This window comes from Podarcis erhardii (assembly GCF_964252035.2).
Source record: "Podarcis erhardii genome assembly, chromosome: 4".
Taxonomy (NCBI): Eukaryota; Metazoa; Chordata; class Lepidosauria; order Squamata; family Lacertidae; genus Podarcis; species Podarcis erhardii.
This window is the reverse complement of record NC_138508.1, coordinates 74,079,203-74,100,310: the sequence shown is the minus strand read 5'-3', so window position 1 is coordinate 74,100,310 and position 21,108 is coordinate 74,079,203. Positions and strand designations below refer to the sequence as shown.

Below are 21,108 nucleotides of genomic sequence, written 5' to 3'. Positions count from 1 at the left end.
GGGAGAGGAGAGGGTTGAAGAAGATTGGAAGAAATTTAAGATTTATTTAAAAAAACATTGTAATTTGGTTGAATGTTAAGAAAGGATGCTAGATCATAAATAATTGAGCACCACTAAATTAGATGGAATCAAGATGACAAGTAAGTTGAGGAAAAATTATATACTCTTTGGAGAATTAATAGACTATATTTAAATGAATGGGACATAAGAATGTAAACAAGATGATAAATTGCGGGCAAGAATTGACAATGATGCAAGTGGGAGCGGGAGATGTGAGGGAGTCCAAAGAAGTTAAGAAAATATGTTATGATATATGTTATATTGTTCTTTATCTTTGCACTTATGTTTAAAAATCTCAATAAATATATATTAAAAAAAAAAAAAGAGCAAGGGACGCGGGTGGCGCTGTGGGTTAAACCACAGAGCCTGGTACTTGCTGATCAGAAGGTTGGCGGTTCGAATCCCTGCGACGGGGTGAGCTCCCATTGCTTGGTCCCTGCTCCTGCCAACCTAGCAGTTCGAAAGCACATCAAAAGTGCAAGTAGATAAATAGGTACTGCTCCGGCAGGAAGGTAAACGGCGTTTCTGTGTGCTGCTGTGGTTTGCCAGAAGCGGCTTAGTCATGCTGGCCACATGACCCAGAAGCTGTATGCCCGCTCCCTCAGCCAATAAAGCGAGATGAGCGCCGCAACCCCAGAGTCGGTCACGACTGGACCTAATGGTCAGGGGTCCCTTTACCTATATGGCAAGAGCAGAATGAAAGTAATGTGTTCCTGGCATTGAGCAACTGGGATAGATTAGGCATTCTGCTGGTTTGCCAGCCGCCTCACTGCCTAGCAGTCTCCTTGCCTGAGGTGACAAAGCTAGTCTCATAGGCAGTGTTGAGGACTCCCAGACTGTTGGGTCTGGAGGACTTCAACATCCATGCCGGCTCTGGCTCTGGCCCCTAACGTCACTGGCCCAACGTTTGTGGCAGGCTACACTCTGGGCCAGGGAGGTGATTAATGCCTCCTCCTTGTGAGGCGGTGGTCCCTACCTGCTTGAAGGAGGCAGCAATAAAACCAATCCTCCCTGCATTTTGAAAATCTTAAGTACCGTATTTTTCGCACCATAGGATGCACTTTTTCCCCTCCAAAAATGAAGGGGAAATGTGTGTGCGTCCTATGGTGTGAATGCAGGCTTTCGCTGAAGCCTGGAGAGTGAGAGGGGTCGGTGCGCACCGACCCCTCACGCTCTCCAGGCTTTGCACACCTCTCCGCAAGCAGCGGGAGGCCAGCGCTGGGCTCCCGATGCTTGCGGAGAGTTGCCAGCATGCCGAAGCCTGCGCGCGCTGAGATCAGCGCGCCCAGGCTTCGCGGACCTCTCCGCAAGCAGCGGGAGCGCTCCCAGGGCTTGCAGAGAGCTGCCTGTTTGGGGGCTGGGGTCGGGGGAAGCTCGAGCTTCCCCCGCCCCAGCCCCGCGCCTGGGGGGGAAATAATTCCCCCCCTTTATTCCCCCCCCCAAAACTGGGTGCGCCCTATGGTCCGGTGCGCCCTATGGTGCGAAAAATACGGTAACTATCAGTCAGTTGTCTTGGACAACATTATTGAGCAGGTGGTCATGGACCAGATCCAGGTGCTCTTGGAGGAAAATGATATTCTAGATCCATTTCAATAGGGGTTTAGGCCTGGTTTGAAACATAAACCACTTTAGTTGCCCTGAATGATGATCTCTGTTGGAAGAGAGTCGGGGATAATGTCTATTTCTCATCTTCTCAGTGGCTTTCGATACTCTGGAGTGGCTGTCTGAGTTAAGTGGCACTGCTTTGTCGTGGTTCCAGTCCTACTTGGATGGTTGTTTCCAGAGAATGATGCTTGGGGAATGATCTGTGGGCCTGTGCAGCCTTCAATGCAGGGCTCCTCAGGGTTCAATTTTATCCACTATGCTGTTTAACATCTACAGGAAACTGATGCATTGGGTTATCCAGAGAAGACTGAGCCACTGTTAATAAGCAGTTCCCTAGGAGGGTGCCTGCTTTTGTTGGGATCACACTACCACTTAAAGAGTAGGTATGCAGCTTGGGAGCACATCTGGATCCTTAACCTGAGCTTGAGGCTCAGGTGGCCTCAGGGATGCGAAGTGCCTTTCATTAGCTTCGGCTAATGGCCCAGCTGTGCCCCTATCTGGAAAGGTATAGCCTAACTACTGTCTATGCTCCGGTAACCTCTAGCTTAGATTACAGCAACGTGTTATAAGTAGGGTTGCCTCTGAAGACGGTTTGGAAACTTCAGTTGGTGCAGAATTCAACAGGCAGGTTGCTTACTGGGGCAAGATGGTTTGAGCATATTACATGGATCCTGGCCGGACTGCACTGGCTGCAGTGTTGGTTTTGTCCTATAAAAGTCAAAGTGTTGGTTTTGACCTATAAAGCCTTAAATGGCTCAGGACCACCTCTCCCTATATGAACTGACCTGGACCCTACAATCATAATCTGAGGCCCTCCTTCATGTGCCTCCTCCATGAGAAGTCCAGAGTGTGGCAACATAAGATTGGGCCTTTGCGGAGGTGGCTCCCCGTTTGCTGAATGCTTTCCTCAGGGAGGCTCACCTGGAGCCTTCAATACATATACGTTTCTCTATAACAAGGCCTTTGGCTGATAAACTTTCTATGGCCCTTTAAATGTGTTTGTAGGAGGGGGGGTTATTGATGTGCTTTTGTTTTATTATGTATTTTGTGTTCTCATTTTGTATTTTTATGCTGCCAACCACCCTGTGATCTTCAGATGAAGGGCACTAAACCAATTTAACAACCAACCAACCAACCAACCAAACAAACAAACAAACACAAAAAATGCTAAAAAATAGACCATGTATACTTATGAGCTGCATAACATGCAACTTCTATTGCACAGGCTTGGAGCAACATTGTATCAAAAACATATTACTAGGACACTCAGTCTTGAATCAAGTTTAGATTTGGTCTCAAGAACTTAACAATATAATAACTTTGTTCAAATACTGTACACTACTCTTTTGCCAAGGGATAACACTGTAGATGTTCTTTGTTTTAAATGTCCACAACAGAAAATACTGTGAGGTTTCAACAAAAAAATTCCTTCAATTATTTATGAGCTCTGATGGCAGCAAGATTCAGCCTGCACACATCTAAACAATTGTTTCTTCACAGCAGCCCCCACAGAGAGAGAAACTTGTTTTCTGGCCAGTTATTACTCAGGTGTGGAGGGGAGAGAAAGGTGTACTACTGATTCAAGTGAATGTACTCCAGCATGAATCTGAAGACTTAGACACATGATTTGAGTTAGAAAAAGAGCTCTGCTGTCTTACAGGAAGGCATGCAAGAGTACAATGCCAAACAGTGCTCCTCACACATTCTTTGTTAACCATTGTGATAGTATTGGCAGGCAACAGAGACTGCAACAGCACTTTATATTATAACACATTCTGCTCTTTCCTAAGAAAATCTTCAGGTCTGTTAAAGCACATTAAAAAAAAAGTAACTTTAAATGACACCTCTACTCAGAGATCTGCACTGGTTGTTACTGGGCCAGGTTCAAGGTTTTGGTGTTAGTATATAAAGTGCTTAACAGCTTGAGACAAGTTTTCTTGCAGGAGTGCCTTATCCCATATATGCCCACTTAACCGCTTCAAAATGTGGAACTGACTTCAAAATGTCAATAACTTACATGTTTGTCTTTGTTTTTTCTTCTTTTTTATAATTTAGTTATGTTATTTTTATTATTGTTTTTTTCGTGAAGATTTTGTGTATATATGTGTGTATCTATGTGTATGAAAATTAATAAAGAGAATTAAAAAAACAAAAACAAAATGTGGAACTGGCACGGTTACAGGTGCCACGTAATACTAGTTCTGCAGTAAACAGTAAATAATAAACCTATTTACTTGAGAAATGCTTCACACACTACACAGTTTACTGGCACAAGCAACGGGTAATTCAGAGATTCTCACACACAGCACAATCCTACACATGGCTACTCAGAAGTCCTCCTACTGAGTTCAACATGGCTTGCTTCCAGGTAAACAAATGTAGGAGTCCAGCTTAAAAACAATTCCAAAAAAGATGAATAAAGTAATGACAATGCTTGTAGTGCAACTACCCACTTAGTCCAGCCCAATAATTAAAGTTAATGGTCTAGACAAGGGCAGAAAGAAGATAGAGCAGGATCAATGACAGATTTCTGGTGATGTGCAGTACAGTGGGCAAGTGTTCTGGTTTCAAGTGCTTAACAAAAAAAACCTTAAAAGTATGTATTGCTTGAAACAAAGTTGGGGGAAACTCAGTGACCTCAGTTTTGGGAATGCAAACTAATTCCTGGTCCAAGCATATGTTCAGAGGCACTCTGTTCTTTAATTATATGTCTGCCCTTCTGAGCCAATTTTTGCGCCAATATCTGACTGAACGGCCTCATGGTACTAGCAAAAAATGAAGTAAATCCCCACAAGTCTGGAGTTTCCCAACTCCTGATCTAGGCAACAAGTTAAAATAGCATAGATGAGGGAAGAGTCACTAAAAGATGCAGAAACAATATACAGTAATTAATTTCGAGTGAAAAATAGCCTTTCATTCAAAAATTTGAAAAAAACACACACAGGCAAATGTTCACTGACATTAGATCAATAGTTATTATATGAAAAACAAATATAATGGTGGTTTGTTGTTGTTTTTTATTTAAAAAGTTAAATAAAAAGGTTTTGAGACCCTGCAACTCAATAACATGTTACCTCCTAATGTCAGAAACATTTCTTGACTACATCTTTGTATTTAAGAGAGGAGGTTCTTACAACAGCAGAAGGGACAGTTGCCCAATATATTATGAGCTTGCAGGTCTATATTTATATTAAGAGTTTGTGGTTGCAACACACATACGCCCAATCAAAACCTGAAAATGGGCTATTTTTACATCTAGCGATCAGAATCTGGGGTATGAAGGTGACCTCATAAGAGAGGCCAGCATTCCAGCACAGGGCAACCCAAAGCCACAAGTGGGAGGGAATGTCAAGCTACAAGCATTTGATTGCCTCTTTGCACATTTCAAGCTGTGGCTTCAGAGGAAAAAAGGGGTAGGAGCATCTCACTTTCTGCCTCATGCATATATATAATTATATATACACAAGGCCACATTACATATATATATGCTACATACATACACCTCTTTCTCTTTCACCTTAAAATACATGAAGCACAAAGTAGCTCAATGGTGCAGTAAACAGATTCAAAAATGTTTCAAGCTTCCTAACAGAGGAACACTGGAATTCTTTTAAAAGGAAACTTCCTTTACACTCTCAAAAAAAAAGGGGGGGAGAAAGAAAGAAAAGAAAAAAGAAAAGAAGCTGATTGTCCTGCAAGTTCTTAATCAGAGACTGCAGGAAGGACACTCACAGATGGTGGGCCCTACTGGATGGACTCCTCCCACAGCAAGAATTCACTCCATGCCTGACTTAATCTACACTATCACTCCAGAAACTGAAGGTAAGCAATTGCACTGAGGTTCTGGTCAATGGACTCATGTACTGGATTAAGCCATGTCCTAAAAGCACCTTCCATTAAATCACAGCAGCTGAATGTACTCCTAGCATATTTCCAGCAACATGCTACTGATATCTGAATGTCGTGGAAATGCTACTTCATCACAACAAAAAGTTACTTCTCAAGTAAGCAATGAGTAACACTCGCATATTTAAAAAACTCAGGAAAGGCCCACAGAATGATGTGATTTTCCTCTCTTCCTCTTTTCATGAAGGTGAAAGAAAGTAGCAATAAATAAATAAATAAATAAATAAATAAATCCCACAGTATTGTGCCTCTTGCATAAAATTTGTAAACTTTTGCTGCCAAAAATCTACCTGTTGTCAGTAGCTAAGGATCCAGAATGGAAGCAGGCTGTGGAAATCCACTATTGCACCTTGAAGAACAATCATTCAGCACTGAATACCACAGCTCGCTTATTTCTATAAACATTATTTGTCCCATCAAGAAGTGTTGCTAGTCTCCTAAGAGACTCAGAGCAAAGGCTCAATAAATGAATTCGCGTGCTAGCTTTTATGTGTAGACGCAAATTTGAGGTGGCTCCTGCTGTCACATCATAGTTTGGTGTATGCTAGGAGTGGGGGTAGACAGAGGCAGAGAGGATTTTCTGCACCCAGTACACTGCAATGTGGATTGGACCCTCTGCCCCAACCACACAATCTTTGGCAAGGTCTGCTGCTATCAATACTAATTAAAACTACAAGTCTTGTCCTACATGTAACTTGACCCCCTTGTCCCTCTATCATACATATACATCCTTCCTCACCCAATCCAGTCACTGCATATATTTACAACTACTCTGCCACTAGCCGATTATTGCTCACACATGACAACCAATAATAATAGATTGACACAGTCTTGGCTACAGCTGGAAATCAAGAAAACGGCCCTCACGTAAGTTAGTCAAGCCAGACATGATGTGTATTTTATCATCAAGAATATATGCATGAAGATGACTTTTCAGAAAACACATTTCCATCTCTGAAATGGGCAGAGCACTTATGCATGCAAGATGTAAAAAAGAAAAAAGAAAAAGAATACACACATTAGCAGTTTTCTCCGGATGGTGATGACAGACAACAGACTACAAGAAAATTATTGGCTCATGTTCACCCAATAAACTTCCTGGTTACTATCCCCCACCATTCAGTGTGCTGTCCTCCCCACTCCATAGTCACTCCCCTCCCCACACCTTGTAGCTTACTGAGCACAAGTGGGAAGGGCTTGCCTCCCCCCTCTTCTCCTTTGCTTACAGGATGGCTAGGCAAGCCAGAAAGTGCAACACCAGTACTCCCAACTATCTATCTTAACTTGTCCAGAATGCCCTATAAACAAAGCTTTGACAAACGGGGAGACACAGAAGATCCAGGCCCAGTGCAAACGTTTCATAGCTTCAGCCCTCTGGGCCACTTACTAACAACACCCCTGGGACTACCCATATATGTATAAAATGCTGCAGCAGGTTGTTGGGGATTTTGCCACCCTAGTTGCATGCCTGCACACATGCATCACTTTTTACTCCAACTTGGTAAATTGGGAAGAATAGCATTCAGCAGATTAACATTTCCACTGATGCCTGTGTGAAGAAATGAGGCAGCATTATTATTATTATTATTATTATTATTATTATTATTATTATTATGCTGCCCATCTGGGCAGCTCCCAACAAAATATTAAAAACACAATAAAACATCAAAAACTTAAAACTTCTGAAAGTGCAGAAGGGGGGAGAGATGTGAATAAGATAAATGTAGACTTTAGCAATTTAGCTTCCAGTGTCAAGCTGCACTCCAGTTGAAAGCAAGATAGTTATTAGATTCCCAGCTTTGAGGAAAAGATTTTACTTTTCTGTCTAACTATGCAATTTTGAATATGTTCGCATCAACTAAATACAGCTTTGTCAGGGTGCTGAAAGGCATGGTGAAAAGATTAAACATTAAAATGCATGGTGGTCATCAATGTATTATAAGCAACTAAGATCAGTATTTTCTCCTGATCAGGTTACAATACTATACAGTAGAAAATCATGGTAAGTTGAGAAATAACATTCACTTATGTAAAACACGAACTGGATAACATTTATAACAGGATGCTGGACATGAACTTTAAAAATGAATTTCATTATGCAAGATGGCTAGGATAGATAAGTATGCAAATGACTATTAATTGTTTATTTTCTACTGAGCAGTTTCACATTCATAGGCTAAAAAAGGAACACATGCTGGGGAAAGTTATATTGTTCAACATCCCACTTTTACATACGGAGTGTAACAAACAGAATGTCTCAAGGCAAACAGTAGCAACAATAACAGGAACAAAGTAGCCATATTCAAACGCAGGTGTATTTGTTTTTATACTAACCTAATAAAACCACTTGGGCTTTTCAAAGTTCAAGGCATATCTGGCTAGTTTCCACTCAAACAGCATGAACCCCCCCCCAATCCCTCAAAATATTACACACACACAGTCCAGTCAAACTCATAATGGTAAACAAACCTGGACTTGCTGGAAAGCTTTGAGTCTCTTCTTGAATCTGGAAGGCAGAACAAAATCACATCCCCGAGCTAGCAATGCCAATTCCTTTCGTAGATCAGGATCTTGCCGTAAAGAAATCTCCTTTATCCTCATGTTTTCAGATTTCATATACTGCTTGTGTGTGTACCAGTCCAGGCACTTGAGTTCCAGTAAACAGCAGAGTCCTATTATCACACAGTGCCACTTAAAGCAGCAGCTGCGTTTTACTTCTGTGTTATTCTGAGAGCGAGTTCAACTTAGCCTGCTCCATACATTAAAAGGGAACTTGGCTAGAACTGCGGACACAGATTGGAAAGTCACTTTGGGAGCCTGCCCCTTACTCCATGCATTCCAAAGTCTTAATGGTATGGTAGAGTATGGAAAAAGACACAAGCCTGTTATAAAAGTGGCACTTCAAAACCATCAATAAAAGTAACTTCCAATTTAATGAAACCAACCAGGGAGGAACATGAAAATACCAGACGTAGCGGTTTTGTAGCTTCCTCTCTTCCCCTTCCTTTTGTCACAAGTCACAACTGCTCAAGTCCCAAAGTAGGCTATTGAAGGATTAAGGCTTGCAGGCGCTTCCAAACTTGCAAAGCCCTTTGAGTGTTTTGTATGTCAGAAATGAAAGCCACCTTAAGATAAATTGTGGATCTACGTGCTTGTATAAAAATAAGCAGCTATAGTAATGCCAAAGCAAAAAATAAAAATAAAAAGCTTAACTCTTTCTTTCCTTCTTCGGTGGGGTATTTTTAAGAGGGAACATTGACATGACAATAAATAATGGTTATTATTTGGCAATCAATTTTCTTTATCCTTTATTATTTTTCTGACACATTTGAATGAATGTATTTCTTGTACCCTGGTTATCCTAAATCTTGATATATAATTTATACACATTGGATTTGAATTTGTGTGTATGTGTCTTCATTTACCACATAATGGCTATATCATATACAGCCACAAAAATGGAAATATTATGGATTCCATCCAACAAAATAGAGGGATGCAATGATTACTGGCCATGTAATGGGACCTCTCCTACCTCTCCCATCCCTGTGTATTTGTTTTGAGGGTTCTCAAACTCTGTGTATTTGTTTTAAGTGCAGATCTGGAGAGGTCATGGGGCAGAGGAGAGGAAGGGGAAGTTCTGTTGCTCACTTAGTTGGGTACCATGCTATATAAATTGGCATAAAGTACCAAGTAAATCAAATGTTTCTGAATTCTTCCTAGAAAGTTTGTGACAAGTGTGTGTATGTGTGTTTAAAAGGCAAGTGGGGGGGGGGGAATATGATAGAGGTGTATACAATTATGTATGGTTTGGAGAAGCTAGGAGGCTGCCTCATACTGAATCAGACCATTGGTGCAATTAAATCAGTAATACAGTGGTACCTCGGGTTAAGAACTTAATTTGTTCTGGAGGTACATTCTTAACCTTAAACTGTTCTTAACCTGAGGTACCACTTTAGCTAATGGGGCCTGCCACTGCCGCGCGATTTCTATTCTCATTCTGAAGCAAAGTTCTTAACCCGAGGTACTATTTCTGGGTTAGCAGAGTCTGTAACCTGAAGCATCTGTAACCCGGGGTACCACTGTATCTACACTGACTGGCTCTTCTGGGTTTTAGGCAGGAGTCTTTTCCACCCCTACCTGGAGAAACCAAGGATTGAACCTAAGATGCTGTGCTAATTAGTGGTGTCCATTCCTGCTGAGACATTTTTCTCCTCCTCTCGTTATGTTAGAACTAGGGGACAACCTATGAAGCTAAATAATAGAGATTCAGGACGAGGAAACAATTCGCCATAGGTACATTGTTGAATTATGGAATTCCTATAGGAGAGAACTATTCTGATCATGGGTTTGTAACCTTTCAACTGACACTTGTCTAGCCACTATGAGAACAGAAAGGTGAAATAAATAGGCCTGGCCTGATCCAGCAGCACTGTTCTTATGTAAGATCAGTGAGTCAGCTGAATCACATTCCATTAATATAATGAGAAATCAGGGAGGGAATAGCTTCTATGGCTTCTAGTTAGAAAATGGTTCAACGGACTGATTTGAAACTTGACAGTGTAAGAGAGAGATGTTTGAGGATGGTTCATGCCAATTTTGGTTAGACAGGATATGAAATGAATTATTTTGAATGGGTTGAGCAGTTGATGAGAGACACTAGCATGTTGAAAGGTGTTGTGCCTTTTCTTTGCTGGTTTTCTGGAAATACTTTTCTTTTTGTACTTACTATCTCTTAGGGGAAATGGTTTGTTGTTAGGTCAAAGAAAATGTCCAGTATGCTTGGTGTAGTTTTTATTTAAAAGGCATTATTCTGGCCAATGTTAGTCTCTGGAAGTTTAGAACGTTGTTACTAGGCAAGATTCTCAAAGCAAAGGGCTCAGTATAAAAGACTTGAAGCGTTTACCATCCAGGTAGGCCAGGAAGTTAGAAATTAGGTGGGAAAGGAGATGTGGAGAAAAAATCACAGGAGGCAAGTGAAAATAGTTTGAGAGACATGGGTGGGAGGGATATCTGAGACATGCAGCAGCTGGATTTCTGAAGGGCAACGTTTGAAGGCAAAGGAGAAGGCAAAGGGAGAAAAGAGGAACCAATGTTTGTTTCCAATTGGAAGACTTGTATTAGAGGGAAGAATGGAATGTGGGAGCAGGGCTGCCCCAACTGAACACTGTGAAGATTCCATTCAGTACTTTCTCATATTCATTTTTACTGTCTGCTGCTTGTTTACTTCCTCTCCTTTACAACTGTGTCTATGTCCTGGACAGCTGATCAAGATCAGAAGGATCACTGTCGTGTCCCCTGGAATGCAAGGGATATCACCCAGCCAAGGAGCTGAGTCTGTGTGCCTTCATCTCAGCCAAAAGTACAGGCAGTGGCTCTCTCTCCAACAGCATAACTGGGACACTCAACTTTGAAATGCTGGCATCCTAGGCGGTTGGCTAATGGGGATAGCCCTGCCAGGAAGAACAGTTTAGCTTTCTGAAAGGGGAGCAAATTGGCAAGCATATACACAAGCATAGCTGAGATTTGTGACTTAAGAGTAAAATACTAGCAGAATGGATCTGGTCCCAATCGCTATACAGTAAGCCTGCAACTTACATGGGGGTTACATTCTGGAAATCGTGCCTAAAGCTGCAACTGTGTGTAGTCAAAATACATTGGATTCAATGAGACTGCCAAAGTCTTTTTGCCCCGACACATGCCCTCTTTCTAATTAAAAAATAAATAAATTGTCAAGCACGTAAAGCTGAATGTGCACAACTTAAACGCTTCTAAGTTGCAGGGTGACTGTATTGCTTTAGTAGACAGTGAGATTTCACTTAATCCAGAAGAGTAGCTTGTAAAAGCAAGAATTTAACATGCAAAACCAACTTTAAGGTTTTCCTTATGTTCAATGAAAAGTTGTCGAAGATACAGCCTGTTAAATTATATCCTGTTGAGTAGAATGAGAGTTATTGAAGTAACTGGAAAGCAGCTGCTAATTCTTCTGAAAAATCCAAAGAACTTCAAGAAAAACTATGTCACTCTCATTCTCCAGCAAACTAATATAACTGTGGGATTATCTTGTTTCATCATTTCCATATAATGGCAGTGCAATAGGCAGGAAAAGACAAATCTACCAAAGGCCAGCTAGCTCCCTGTTTAGGAAGGGAAAGGAAACCCTCCCTGGGTGATGCATGTTGTGTTATCTTTGTCGTCTAAACATATCCATCATAGGAAAGAGAGTGTCAAGGGTTTTAAAACCTAGAGGAGAAAACCTAATGTTGAGAAAGAGCCTGCAACTAAATATTGTAACCACAACTTGGAGGTTTGTGTCTCCCTGCAGTGAGGGCATAGAAAAGAGTCTCTGTGATCCTGATGCCTGCTTCTAGTTTCTCCTTGACAGGGGGAGAGGCTGGTAGAATACATAGCATCTCATCAGGCCCAGAAAGGGAGCTGAATCAACTACTTCTTTTCCCACACACAACTGGTTTGAGTGGTCAGTTTTAGGCACCAATATTTTTCACACAGATAACCTGATATTGAGGATTTTGAAAACATGTTGTATTGGAATTTGCTTCCAGAAGGAAGCATATTTGCCTGTTTAAAAATCACACTCAACTTCTAGACCCTTCTTGCCATCTTTCTGCTGACAGATGTCTGCTGGTGAAGACAAGAGAAAGGTCCTTTTCAATTGCGACATTTTGAACCAGTGTTCAGAACTCCCATTGTTCTATGCACATTTTGCAACAGGGAATTTAATTAGCGCTAGCAGTTTCTGAGCTCTGGGTGCAGTACTGCATCTAAGATTTCAGATTAAAACTGCAGAGTGGAAGGAAAGGAAGAACTTTTTCTGCCTCCCCACTTCCAGCTACTCCATGAAGACTAGAGAAGAGACTCTTTTAAGAATATTAGGGCGGTGGGCAGGGGAAGGACTAGACCATGTGAAAAATAAACATAATATTTTAGTTGCAGTTCATTCATTTTCAGCTTTGTATTCTTGTTATTAAAAAAGTGTGCCTAGACATTCCATTCTTGTGCCCATAACCTAGGTTTAACACTGCCATGAAGCTCCCTGAGTGACCTTGGGCCAGTCACTGTCTCTCAGCCTAACTTACCTCACAGGGTTGTTGTGAGGATGAAATAGGGAGAGGGAGAGAACCATGTATGCCACCTTAAGCTCCCTGGATAAAAGGTGGGATCCAAATGTAATGAAATAAATAAAGCCAGGCAACATTTTGTAGCAAGCCTGCACATCAGTCTGTGTATATAAACTATAATTGCAAAATATCATTAAAAAGCCAGACCCAGGGATTCGGCCTGAAACGCTCCTCAGTGAACCCTAACAATGTCTCCTCACTATTACACCCACAGGAAGCATCTCGGGCAAGGGAGGGAGGGGGCACCTTAAAAAGAGGTTCCTTTAAAGTCAACTTTCACACTGAAGGAAATGGCATTATGCTCAAAATTATATGATAATCACACAAGTAGGCAGATAATTCTGGATTCCTTCCAACAGATATCTAACACAAAACAGCCAAGAAATGGGAGGGAAATATTCACAGAAGAACTCAGTGTGGATGAGAATTCATCTGGATTCTATACTCTCTGACGGCATCCAAAGGCAAGGAATTAAATCTATGAAAGACCAAAGAATATCCTATCTGGAGGCACAGAAAGAACTCAGAAAAACTTTACCAGAAAAAAAAATGAACTAAGAAATGCAAGCATTGGCAAGACAAATCAGCAGACAAAAGTGGCTGAAGTTAAGGCCTGCAGTTCATTCATTTCAGCTTTGTATTCTTCTTATAAAAAAGCGTGCCTAGACATTGCGTTGTTGCGCCCATAACCTAGGCTTAAGGAGCCACTTACCGGGTAGCTCCTAGCTTTCATATCTCAGTTTCTAACACTGCATAGTTTCCTCAATGCCTGCTTTTAAGCATAGACATTAATCAAGACACAGACATATCAAGGCAATTCATCATAAATAATCTGTCTTGTTTAACTAATCCTTTCAAAAACGTATTTATTGAAAATAAAGCTTTTTGGGGGGGAAACTATATTATGATAAATTGCACAGGTACCACCTTAATATAAGTAAAACTTCTGAACAGACATGTATAGGATTGCCCTGCAAAACTTGCAGTTTTGGCCTTCAGAGTCTCACTTTAATTATAGCGTCAGAACCATTTCCTGTACGTTCTGTTCTGCTGCTTCCATGGAGTTACTGCAATTTAGGGAATGGAAGCCTGGAATGCAAAGTCAGCTTTTAAAAAGCCACACATAATACTTCTGTGCAGCTTTAAAAGCTGAGTGCACCAGAATTGCAGAACATGAGCAGAGAATGCCCAACATACTATGTAGACACTATTCAGAACAGGGCCAACCAATTTCACACAACCAGAAGTGCAGTCATAGCGATATTATCCCCCTGCCCTGCATAATAATAATAATATCCGTTCCCCTAGTAGGGCTCCTGCATTTTAGAAGCTCAAGCACAGCTTTCATTTGTCGCAATGAAATATAAAAAGGACTCTATATGAAATAGAGTAATGAATAGAAGATGCTAGTTTGGTAAGTTGAAGTACATGGTATATGTTTGTTGATAACCTCTCTTTTCTCACAAACCTTCTAAAAAAAGTCTTGGTTTTTATGTTTCAACAATTCTATGAACAGTATTGTGTTTTAAATTCTATTTCGGTACACTGCTTGGAGTATTCTCTGGAAGTACAACAGTTTATACATTATGAAAAAAACAAATTATGTCTTAGCACTTAAGAACCATAAGCAATGTTCTGCTAATACAATGGGACTTTATTCCTCCTTCGTGATGTAGCCCTTATATCCTCCTTTATAAATCTGCTTGGGGCCCCTCCAGAATGGCAAGAGCTGGGTGGAAAATCAGCAGAATTGTCGACACACCCACCCTCACCCTGATTGTCCAAAGAACCTTTTGGATTCAACCAGCATCTAGAAAATGTAATTTTCCTAATTTCTAGAAGTTGATAAAAACAAACCACAATCCTAAACATTTACAATACTATGGCCTGGCCTGATTGTAATGCTATGGCAAACTATAGTGTAGCATCAATAAACAAGTGTGCTGGAGCACAACAAGAAAATTGTGGCTGCTTCACTCCTGCCTTGCTATTGGGAGCTAAGCCAGTTTACATCTGAAACCAGACTCAAGGTTTGTGTTGCTCTGAACAAACCATGAGCTATAACCAAAGTTTGTCTTGGCTTACCACTTATGCTTTGTCGCCCGCATTGTGGATATACAACAGTTTTTCCTGCTTACACTGGGATCACTTTAGCATGATGAACAGGGATAGCAAACATGTATCTTTAAGAATAGAATATCTATTTTTAGCAAGATGATTAGCAGGAGGAATTTGATGCTTGCCCTTGAAGACAACTGTTCACATAAGCTATATTTCATAAGAAAGGTATGAATTCCCATTGCCACTGGGATGAAAATTTTTAATTAAACACAAACTTATTTATGGCTCAGTATCCACCACCTTAAGTTTGAAGAGCATGGCCAGAACACTTCTCCCAATCTAACACTTTCCTTCAAGGTTTAACTCAAATGCTTCCTGTCACTCTTCTCAACTGGATATGGCACAGGACAAGTCATTAGCATGGTACCCATTGACACATGTCTGTCTGCAGAGGCCTTCTTTGACACCTGCAGGGTCATCCCCCCCCCCATCCTTCCTCCATTGATATTAGGCTTGAAAAAGCCCATCTACTGGCTATTTTAAAAAGGCTTCTTTCAAGCCTAATTGCAACAGGGAAGGGACAACTTTGAGGGTCCCAAGTAGGGAGGTAACAATTAATCCTTCCCTCTCTCATTGCAATAGGGCTTGGGGGGAAAGCGTTCTGTTGTCTCCAATGGAAGGTTTATTCTAAGCCTAAACATTGCAGGGTGTGTGTGTGTGTGTGTGTGTGTGTGCAGATCCTGCTAGATTTTTTTTAATACAAAAGCTTGGAAGATGACCCATAAACCCAACATATCTAATTAGAGAGTTATGAGAACAATTGGGAATTATCAAAGTGACAAAAAGGTTAAGGAAATACAAGCCAAATAAGAGATATATACACAATTAGAAGTTTGTGCAATGTCAGAACTGCAACTGACATTAGCAAGGAGCTGCTTCTTTTCTAAACAGCCAGAACTGCATAGACAGAGCTATATAACTGTTATAAGCAGTGCAACTATATCCACCTGCTTGTGTGTTATGTCTTGTTTAGGTTGTAAGTCTGACAGCGGAGACTGTTTTAGTACTGATGTTTGTAAGTTGCTCCAAGAGCCTTTTTAAATGTCTTAAGTGAATGTATGATTACATGGAAATAGCTGGAATAGGGACTGATTACATGTAGTGCATATAAATACTGCATATGGGAAATATGCTTATATCCATTCTATACTTACACTTGGGTTTTATAAATAAATTTATGTCTCATATTCATGCTGATCATATATCTATATTTATATGTAACTTATCCTTTAACTTTTGAGATTTTTGATGTTTAATACATTCACACAAAACATGCTCCAATTGTGTATTTCCCCCCTTTGCATTTTCCTCCCATAAGCCCCTCAACACTTACAAGAATACTGTAACTAATCAGCAGGTTTTACTCCCAAGAGATTACATTTTGAATGCTCACAAACTGTACTATCACACTAATTTGCACCATTTGCAGCTTCATAGCAGCCTCCACTAGCCCAGCAGCACCCTAGCACTGTTAAGATATCTGCAATACCAGAACTAGACAAGGTGCTATCAGGACTGTTGCTCCCGTTCAAACCATCAGCATATAAACTGAAGGAGAAAACGGAGGCACATTTTTGGTACTGATTGTTTCTGGGACAAGCTCATTGGAAGAGAGAGAGAAAAATAAAGTAGTTTTCTATTGGCTGGGACTAGATATGATTATATTTTTCCAAATTACTGCTTCTCCTCAGGACCTTAATAAGAGGTGGGTTAGAAATTTAAACAAAAAAAACTTTGATCAAATATTGGCCTTGCTCCCTGCCCCCACGCAACAAGACAGTGTGCGAACTGCAGGTTCTATGTCAAAGTACTCTTGCAGCCACCCTGGAGGGTCAGAGATTCCCCACCCATGCCCTAGAAAGTAAAGTGGCATTATGAAACTGGTTGTCAGCTTATAACATAGAGTACTGGTCAGTTGCTAAATATAAAAACAACTGTTTAAGAACTGGTACTTGAATTTGATTTTTGCTCTTCCTTTCCTGTCCCTTCCCCCTTATGTGTTGCTTTTTTATATTATATGTTGTAAGCCTTAAGGCAGGAACAGCCTTGTTTTTATTGACTGCATGTAAGCCATCCTGGGAACCCTTTTAGTTGAAGATTGGGGTACAAATGCTCTACATAAAATCATCATCGTACTGATCTTTTACAAGATAAATATCAAAACTACAGTCCATGAAATCAAGGCACTTCATATTTCAAAGAGCGTTTCGTGATATTATTTCACAGTGTATCATTCTTAATATGTGAATACTACAGTTAGAAACAGTAGACATAGTAATAAAATAAGCTCTAATTCTGGTTTTCATTTACAGCATTCCGCACTATTTGAAGTCCTTCGTGAATGGAGGAAGCCCTAATAAACAAAGAACGTTCATTAAAAACAAAGTCACTAATGAAGCCATGCTTGTGGTTCTGTACCATCAGTGATGCCTGGTATGCTATTCATTAGACAGAGACCATTAACAGCTGATGCAAGGTGCCATACAAGGGAGCAAGTGCTGACAACTACAATAAATAAATAAATTCACAGGCTATAAATAGCTCATATCTGGAGGAACTGAGGAAATGGTATCAGCTGCATGGCATTCTGAATACTGCCACAGCTGTTAGGTTCTTTGCTCTGTTAGAGTGTAAAAAACTGAAGTTCAACATAACAATAAAGGAAGACAGAAGACAAGGCCTGAGAGACAGCCAATACAATAGGTGGAAGTCAACACTAGCTCTGTTCAAGTGCAGACGCATTGGTGATAATAAACATGACGGTTAGACCCATTGAAATTAACCTAGTCTGAGTAAGGTTCAGTTGGAAGCAACCCAGTGCTACTGCCATCAGCAATGAAACTTATTTCATATTAGTGATTCAACATAAGCTTTTCCATGTCTGCTAGTGATATGCTGGAACAACTGCCGATACCCCACAACCTCACTACCTAAATGTTTACAAGTTATAGGGTTGAGCACTTAAAAGTCACTTCTACTGTTTGTTACAAAACCAATTGTAGTAACACCAAACACGCATAATAGTCACTATTTCCCCCCATAAGATACTTTTATGATTTCTGCTTTTCCCATGCCTAGAAAGTACAGGCCTGAGCAGCTCTTTTCAGTTTGCTACACCACTTTCCCAGGGAAAATGTGCTCTTTATAGAGCTGAATTGGAGCAAACATCAAACTGCAAAAAAAACAACTGACCTTTGGTTCAATTCATTGGTAAAGATCAGGTTTCCCCAGGGGAATGCAGCAGGACAAGTGAAAATCTGGATGAGCCCTCATTTCCAGTTTATAATGGGGAAAAACAGCTGTATGGAATTTCCTACAGACCAACATGCTCAAGTCACATCTAGATTTTATTTCAAAAGGTTGATTTTTTTTCCAAAAACAAAAAAGATTCTTGCACTCTATGATACCTACAAGGCCATTTTATTATTGATTTGGGGTTAAATGTTCATTGCACTAGTAAACCATGTGTAGCTCACAGCAGATGAAACCAACCTTTACAGCCCTTATTTGTGTCCAAAATGACAAAAATTGGTGAGTACTATAAAGCAAACATTCATAGCTTATCTTAAATGTGCTTAAATGGGCTTACCTGCCCAAATAGCAAAAAACCACTTACACTTTTGGTGCTTGAAGATCTGCGTTTACCTCGAATATTAGAAAAGCTCCTTGGGCTTGTTGGCGTCCCCAGTGGGAGAGCAGTAGATAGATGAGGAGGGCTTGTAGTGGTCAAAGTAGACAGCAAATTCCCCAGCATGCTTTGCTTCGAGACACAATTTATATGGCCAAGAATATGTTCATTGTTCTGAGCATCACCACTACCGATTTCAATCTTCTCCTTGTTAGTTATACTTCTTAAGCAGTCCTTGAGCATCACCTGAGTTGAGGCATCACTCAACCAGCGCAAAAAGAGTTCGTCCACTTTCATTTTTACTACAGGCTTCAGAACTGGCATTTTTTCTCCCTTTCTCTGCTTTATGCCTCAACAAAATGGCTGCAGTTCTCAATTCAGATTCTAGAGTTTTCCACCTTACTTCCTGAAAAACCCCCACAGTATTTCTTCAGAAATTCTGATGTAATGATGTCGTTCATTTATATTCTGCTTTTCGGGTCAAAGGAACCTAAAGCAGTGAGAAGCATATTAATACCAAAGAAATATACAACAAACACACCATGAATACAATTAAAACATAAAATAACCACCAATCATACTGGACATGCACCCAAGGAGTTGCATTCATGCCCTTGCCACTGATACAGCTTCCCAACCTACCACTTCTCACTTGGAAGCCAGGTTAACTCATTTCTCGTGACCCTTTTTGCACTGGCTGCTTCACAAGTATCAGAGTAGGAGAGATTTTAGAGATAGGTATAAACAGTAATGATGATGCCCTGGTGTGATGGTTTTATTATCCTTTATTTTTATCCTTTTTATCCTTGATTCTGGCTTATATTGAGTGTGTTTAACATCCATAGCATAACACATAGCATACATAGCATAATACATTTTTATTTATAAATGGCTTGTTGTATCTTTGTTTGAATTTTTGCAAAGGCCTCAGACCATAAGCAAAGAAGGTTTGATCTGGCTACAAAATTTCAATGTGAAGATATTTCATTTGAGAACATCTTAGGAAAACACCAAGGGAGAAAAATGGAATAGGTCTAAGATCATGAAGAATCACTATGCTTAGAAAGTTGAGGTAATTGTAATCTGTTTTAGTCTTTTAACTTTTGTCTGTTTTAAAGTAGAGTTGTTTCCCCTCCCTTCAATTTTAAGGTTTTATCATTTGTAAAGCACTTTGAGGGTTGTTGTTGTTGTTTTTACAATCAAGCAGTATACACATTTTCTGAAAGAAATAAAATAATCCCTCCTCTCTTTCTAAAAGACAAGTTAACATCACATCCTTATAACAGATTAGGGCATACTGATCAAGGAATAAATAGTTTTTGCACTTATTTATGCTTATTCCTGTTTAGTTTTAAGGATTAAGGACGTGTCAGTGAGTTTTTGAAGAACAAACTCATCGTGTGTTAAGTACCTGAGCCTCTCCAACCTGGGCGACTCTCTTCTGTTTGGGTGCCAGGCCTTTAGCAGCTGGGAAACGAGCAGGGAAACCTAACAATTTCCTGCTTGATGCGAGCCAAAATCTTCCCCTTGCTGAACAGCTACTGGAAACAGACAGGGGCAGAAAAAGGCCGCCAAGGCTAATAAGCCACCCAACCTTCGGCTAACACACATGGGCGACTGTAAGCCAAGCACTGCATACCTTGGGCTACGTGGTTACAGGTGAATATATTTCCGAGGCTTTTTAAGGTCCACCTTTAAAAAAGAGCCTCCTTGCACTTTGCACCCGCCCAGTGTTTATTTTATCCGCAACACAGCCGTGGCCACTTCTGCCTGCATCCCTCCCCGCCCACCGCCAATGTGTGAGGAGATGCAACAGGTGTGTCTTGTGAGGCGTTTGGCTCCAAGAGGTGAACTCACCTTTCAGGGTGGCTACCTGACTGCCTAGCCCGGCCGGTTTTCGGGAGTCTGTCCCCCACCCCCCACTCCTCCTTCGTCTGTGTGGCCCAGAGAAGCGAAAACTGCTTTTCCCGCCCCCGCTCGGTCGTCCTTTTAAAAAGTTCGTTATTTTTAAGTGGTTCCCCCATCTCCCCCTTCTTTTACGCATGCGCGCCTTGGGCACGCATGCGTTCTGGGGCAAATGAGCCCAGGTAACGGAGGAGGGCGTGTGGGTGCGCGCACGCGCAAGACAGCGAGGCGGCGAAATCGAAATCGCCGTTGTGATGACGCCAGGCGGTGGAGAAGCCTGATTGGCTTGTTCGCTCACGCCGCGGAGCGAAGGAAGAAAGCGCTCGCCGCTTACTGCCGCGGGGGAGGGGCGGGTCTGAATGATTGACGGATATATGGGTGGGTGTTTATGTGAAAACTGAAGTATCTGAAGAAGTGTGCATGCACACGAAAGCTCATACCAAGAACTAACTTAGTTGGTCTTTAAGGTGCTACTGGAAGGAATTTTTTTATTTTGTTTTGACTATGTGAAAACTGGCTCACTTTCTTGACCGCTCTGCAGGGGCTTTTTGAGTTCTCTGCTATGGATTCGCAGATGTATTTCAGGCTACAGATTCTCTGCCGATCTGTAAAATGGATTTTTCTGTGGTGTTTTCTAAATGCACAAGTCTTTAATAATGCGATTTCGTGATTATGTTCCGAAATACATAGTATGGCAGTGTCCTTGTTAATATCAACCCAAATGTCACAAAATGAGTTCTCCAT

General features: G+C 40.9%; 1 protein-coding gene across 4 annotated transcripts in view; it reads right to left on the bottom strand.

Moving 5' to 3' along the window:
* Positions 1-20,500, bottom strand: part of PPP2R3B (protein phosphatase 2 regulatory subunit B''beta) — a 44,761-nt gene extending 24,261 nt beyond the window's left edge. Inside the window, exons 1-2 of one of the 4 annotated variants that reach the window (XM_081858978.1) lie at positions 20,317-20,500; positions 18,448-18,949 (exon numbers count right to left, since the gene is read on the bottom strand). In XM_081858978.1, coding sequence (XP_081715104.1) covers positions 18,448-18,783 — 336 coding nt within the window. In that variant the 5' untranslated portion in view covers positions 18,784-18,949; positions 20,317-20,500. Of the gene's footprint in view, positions 1-8,040; positions 8,669-18,447; positions 18,950-19,870; positions 20,063-20,316 lie in introns of those variants that run through there. The other 3 variants (XM_081858980.1, XM_081858979.1, XM_081858981.1) reach the window with 3 other exon arrangements.
* Positions 20,501-21,108: the final 608 nt, after the last annotated feature.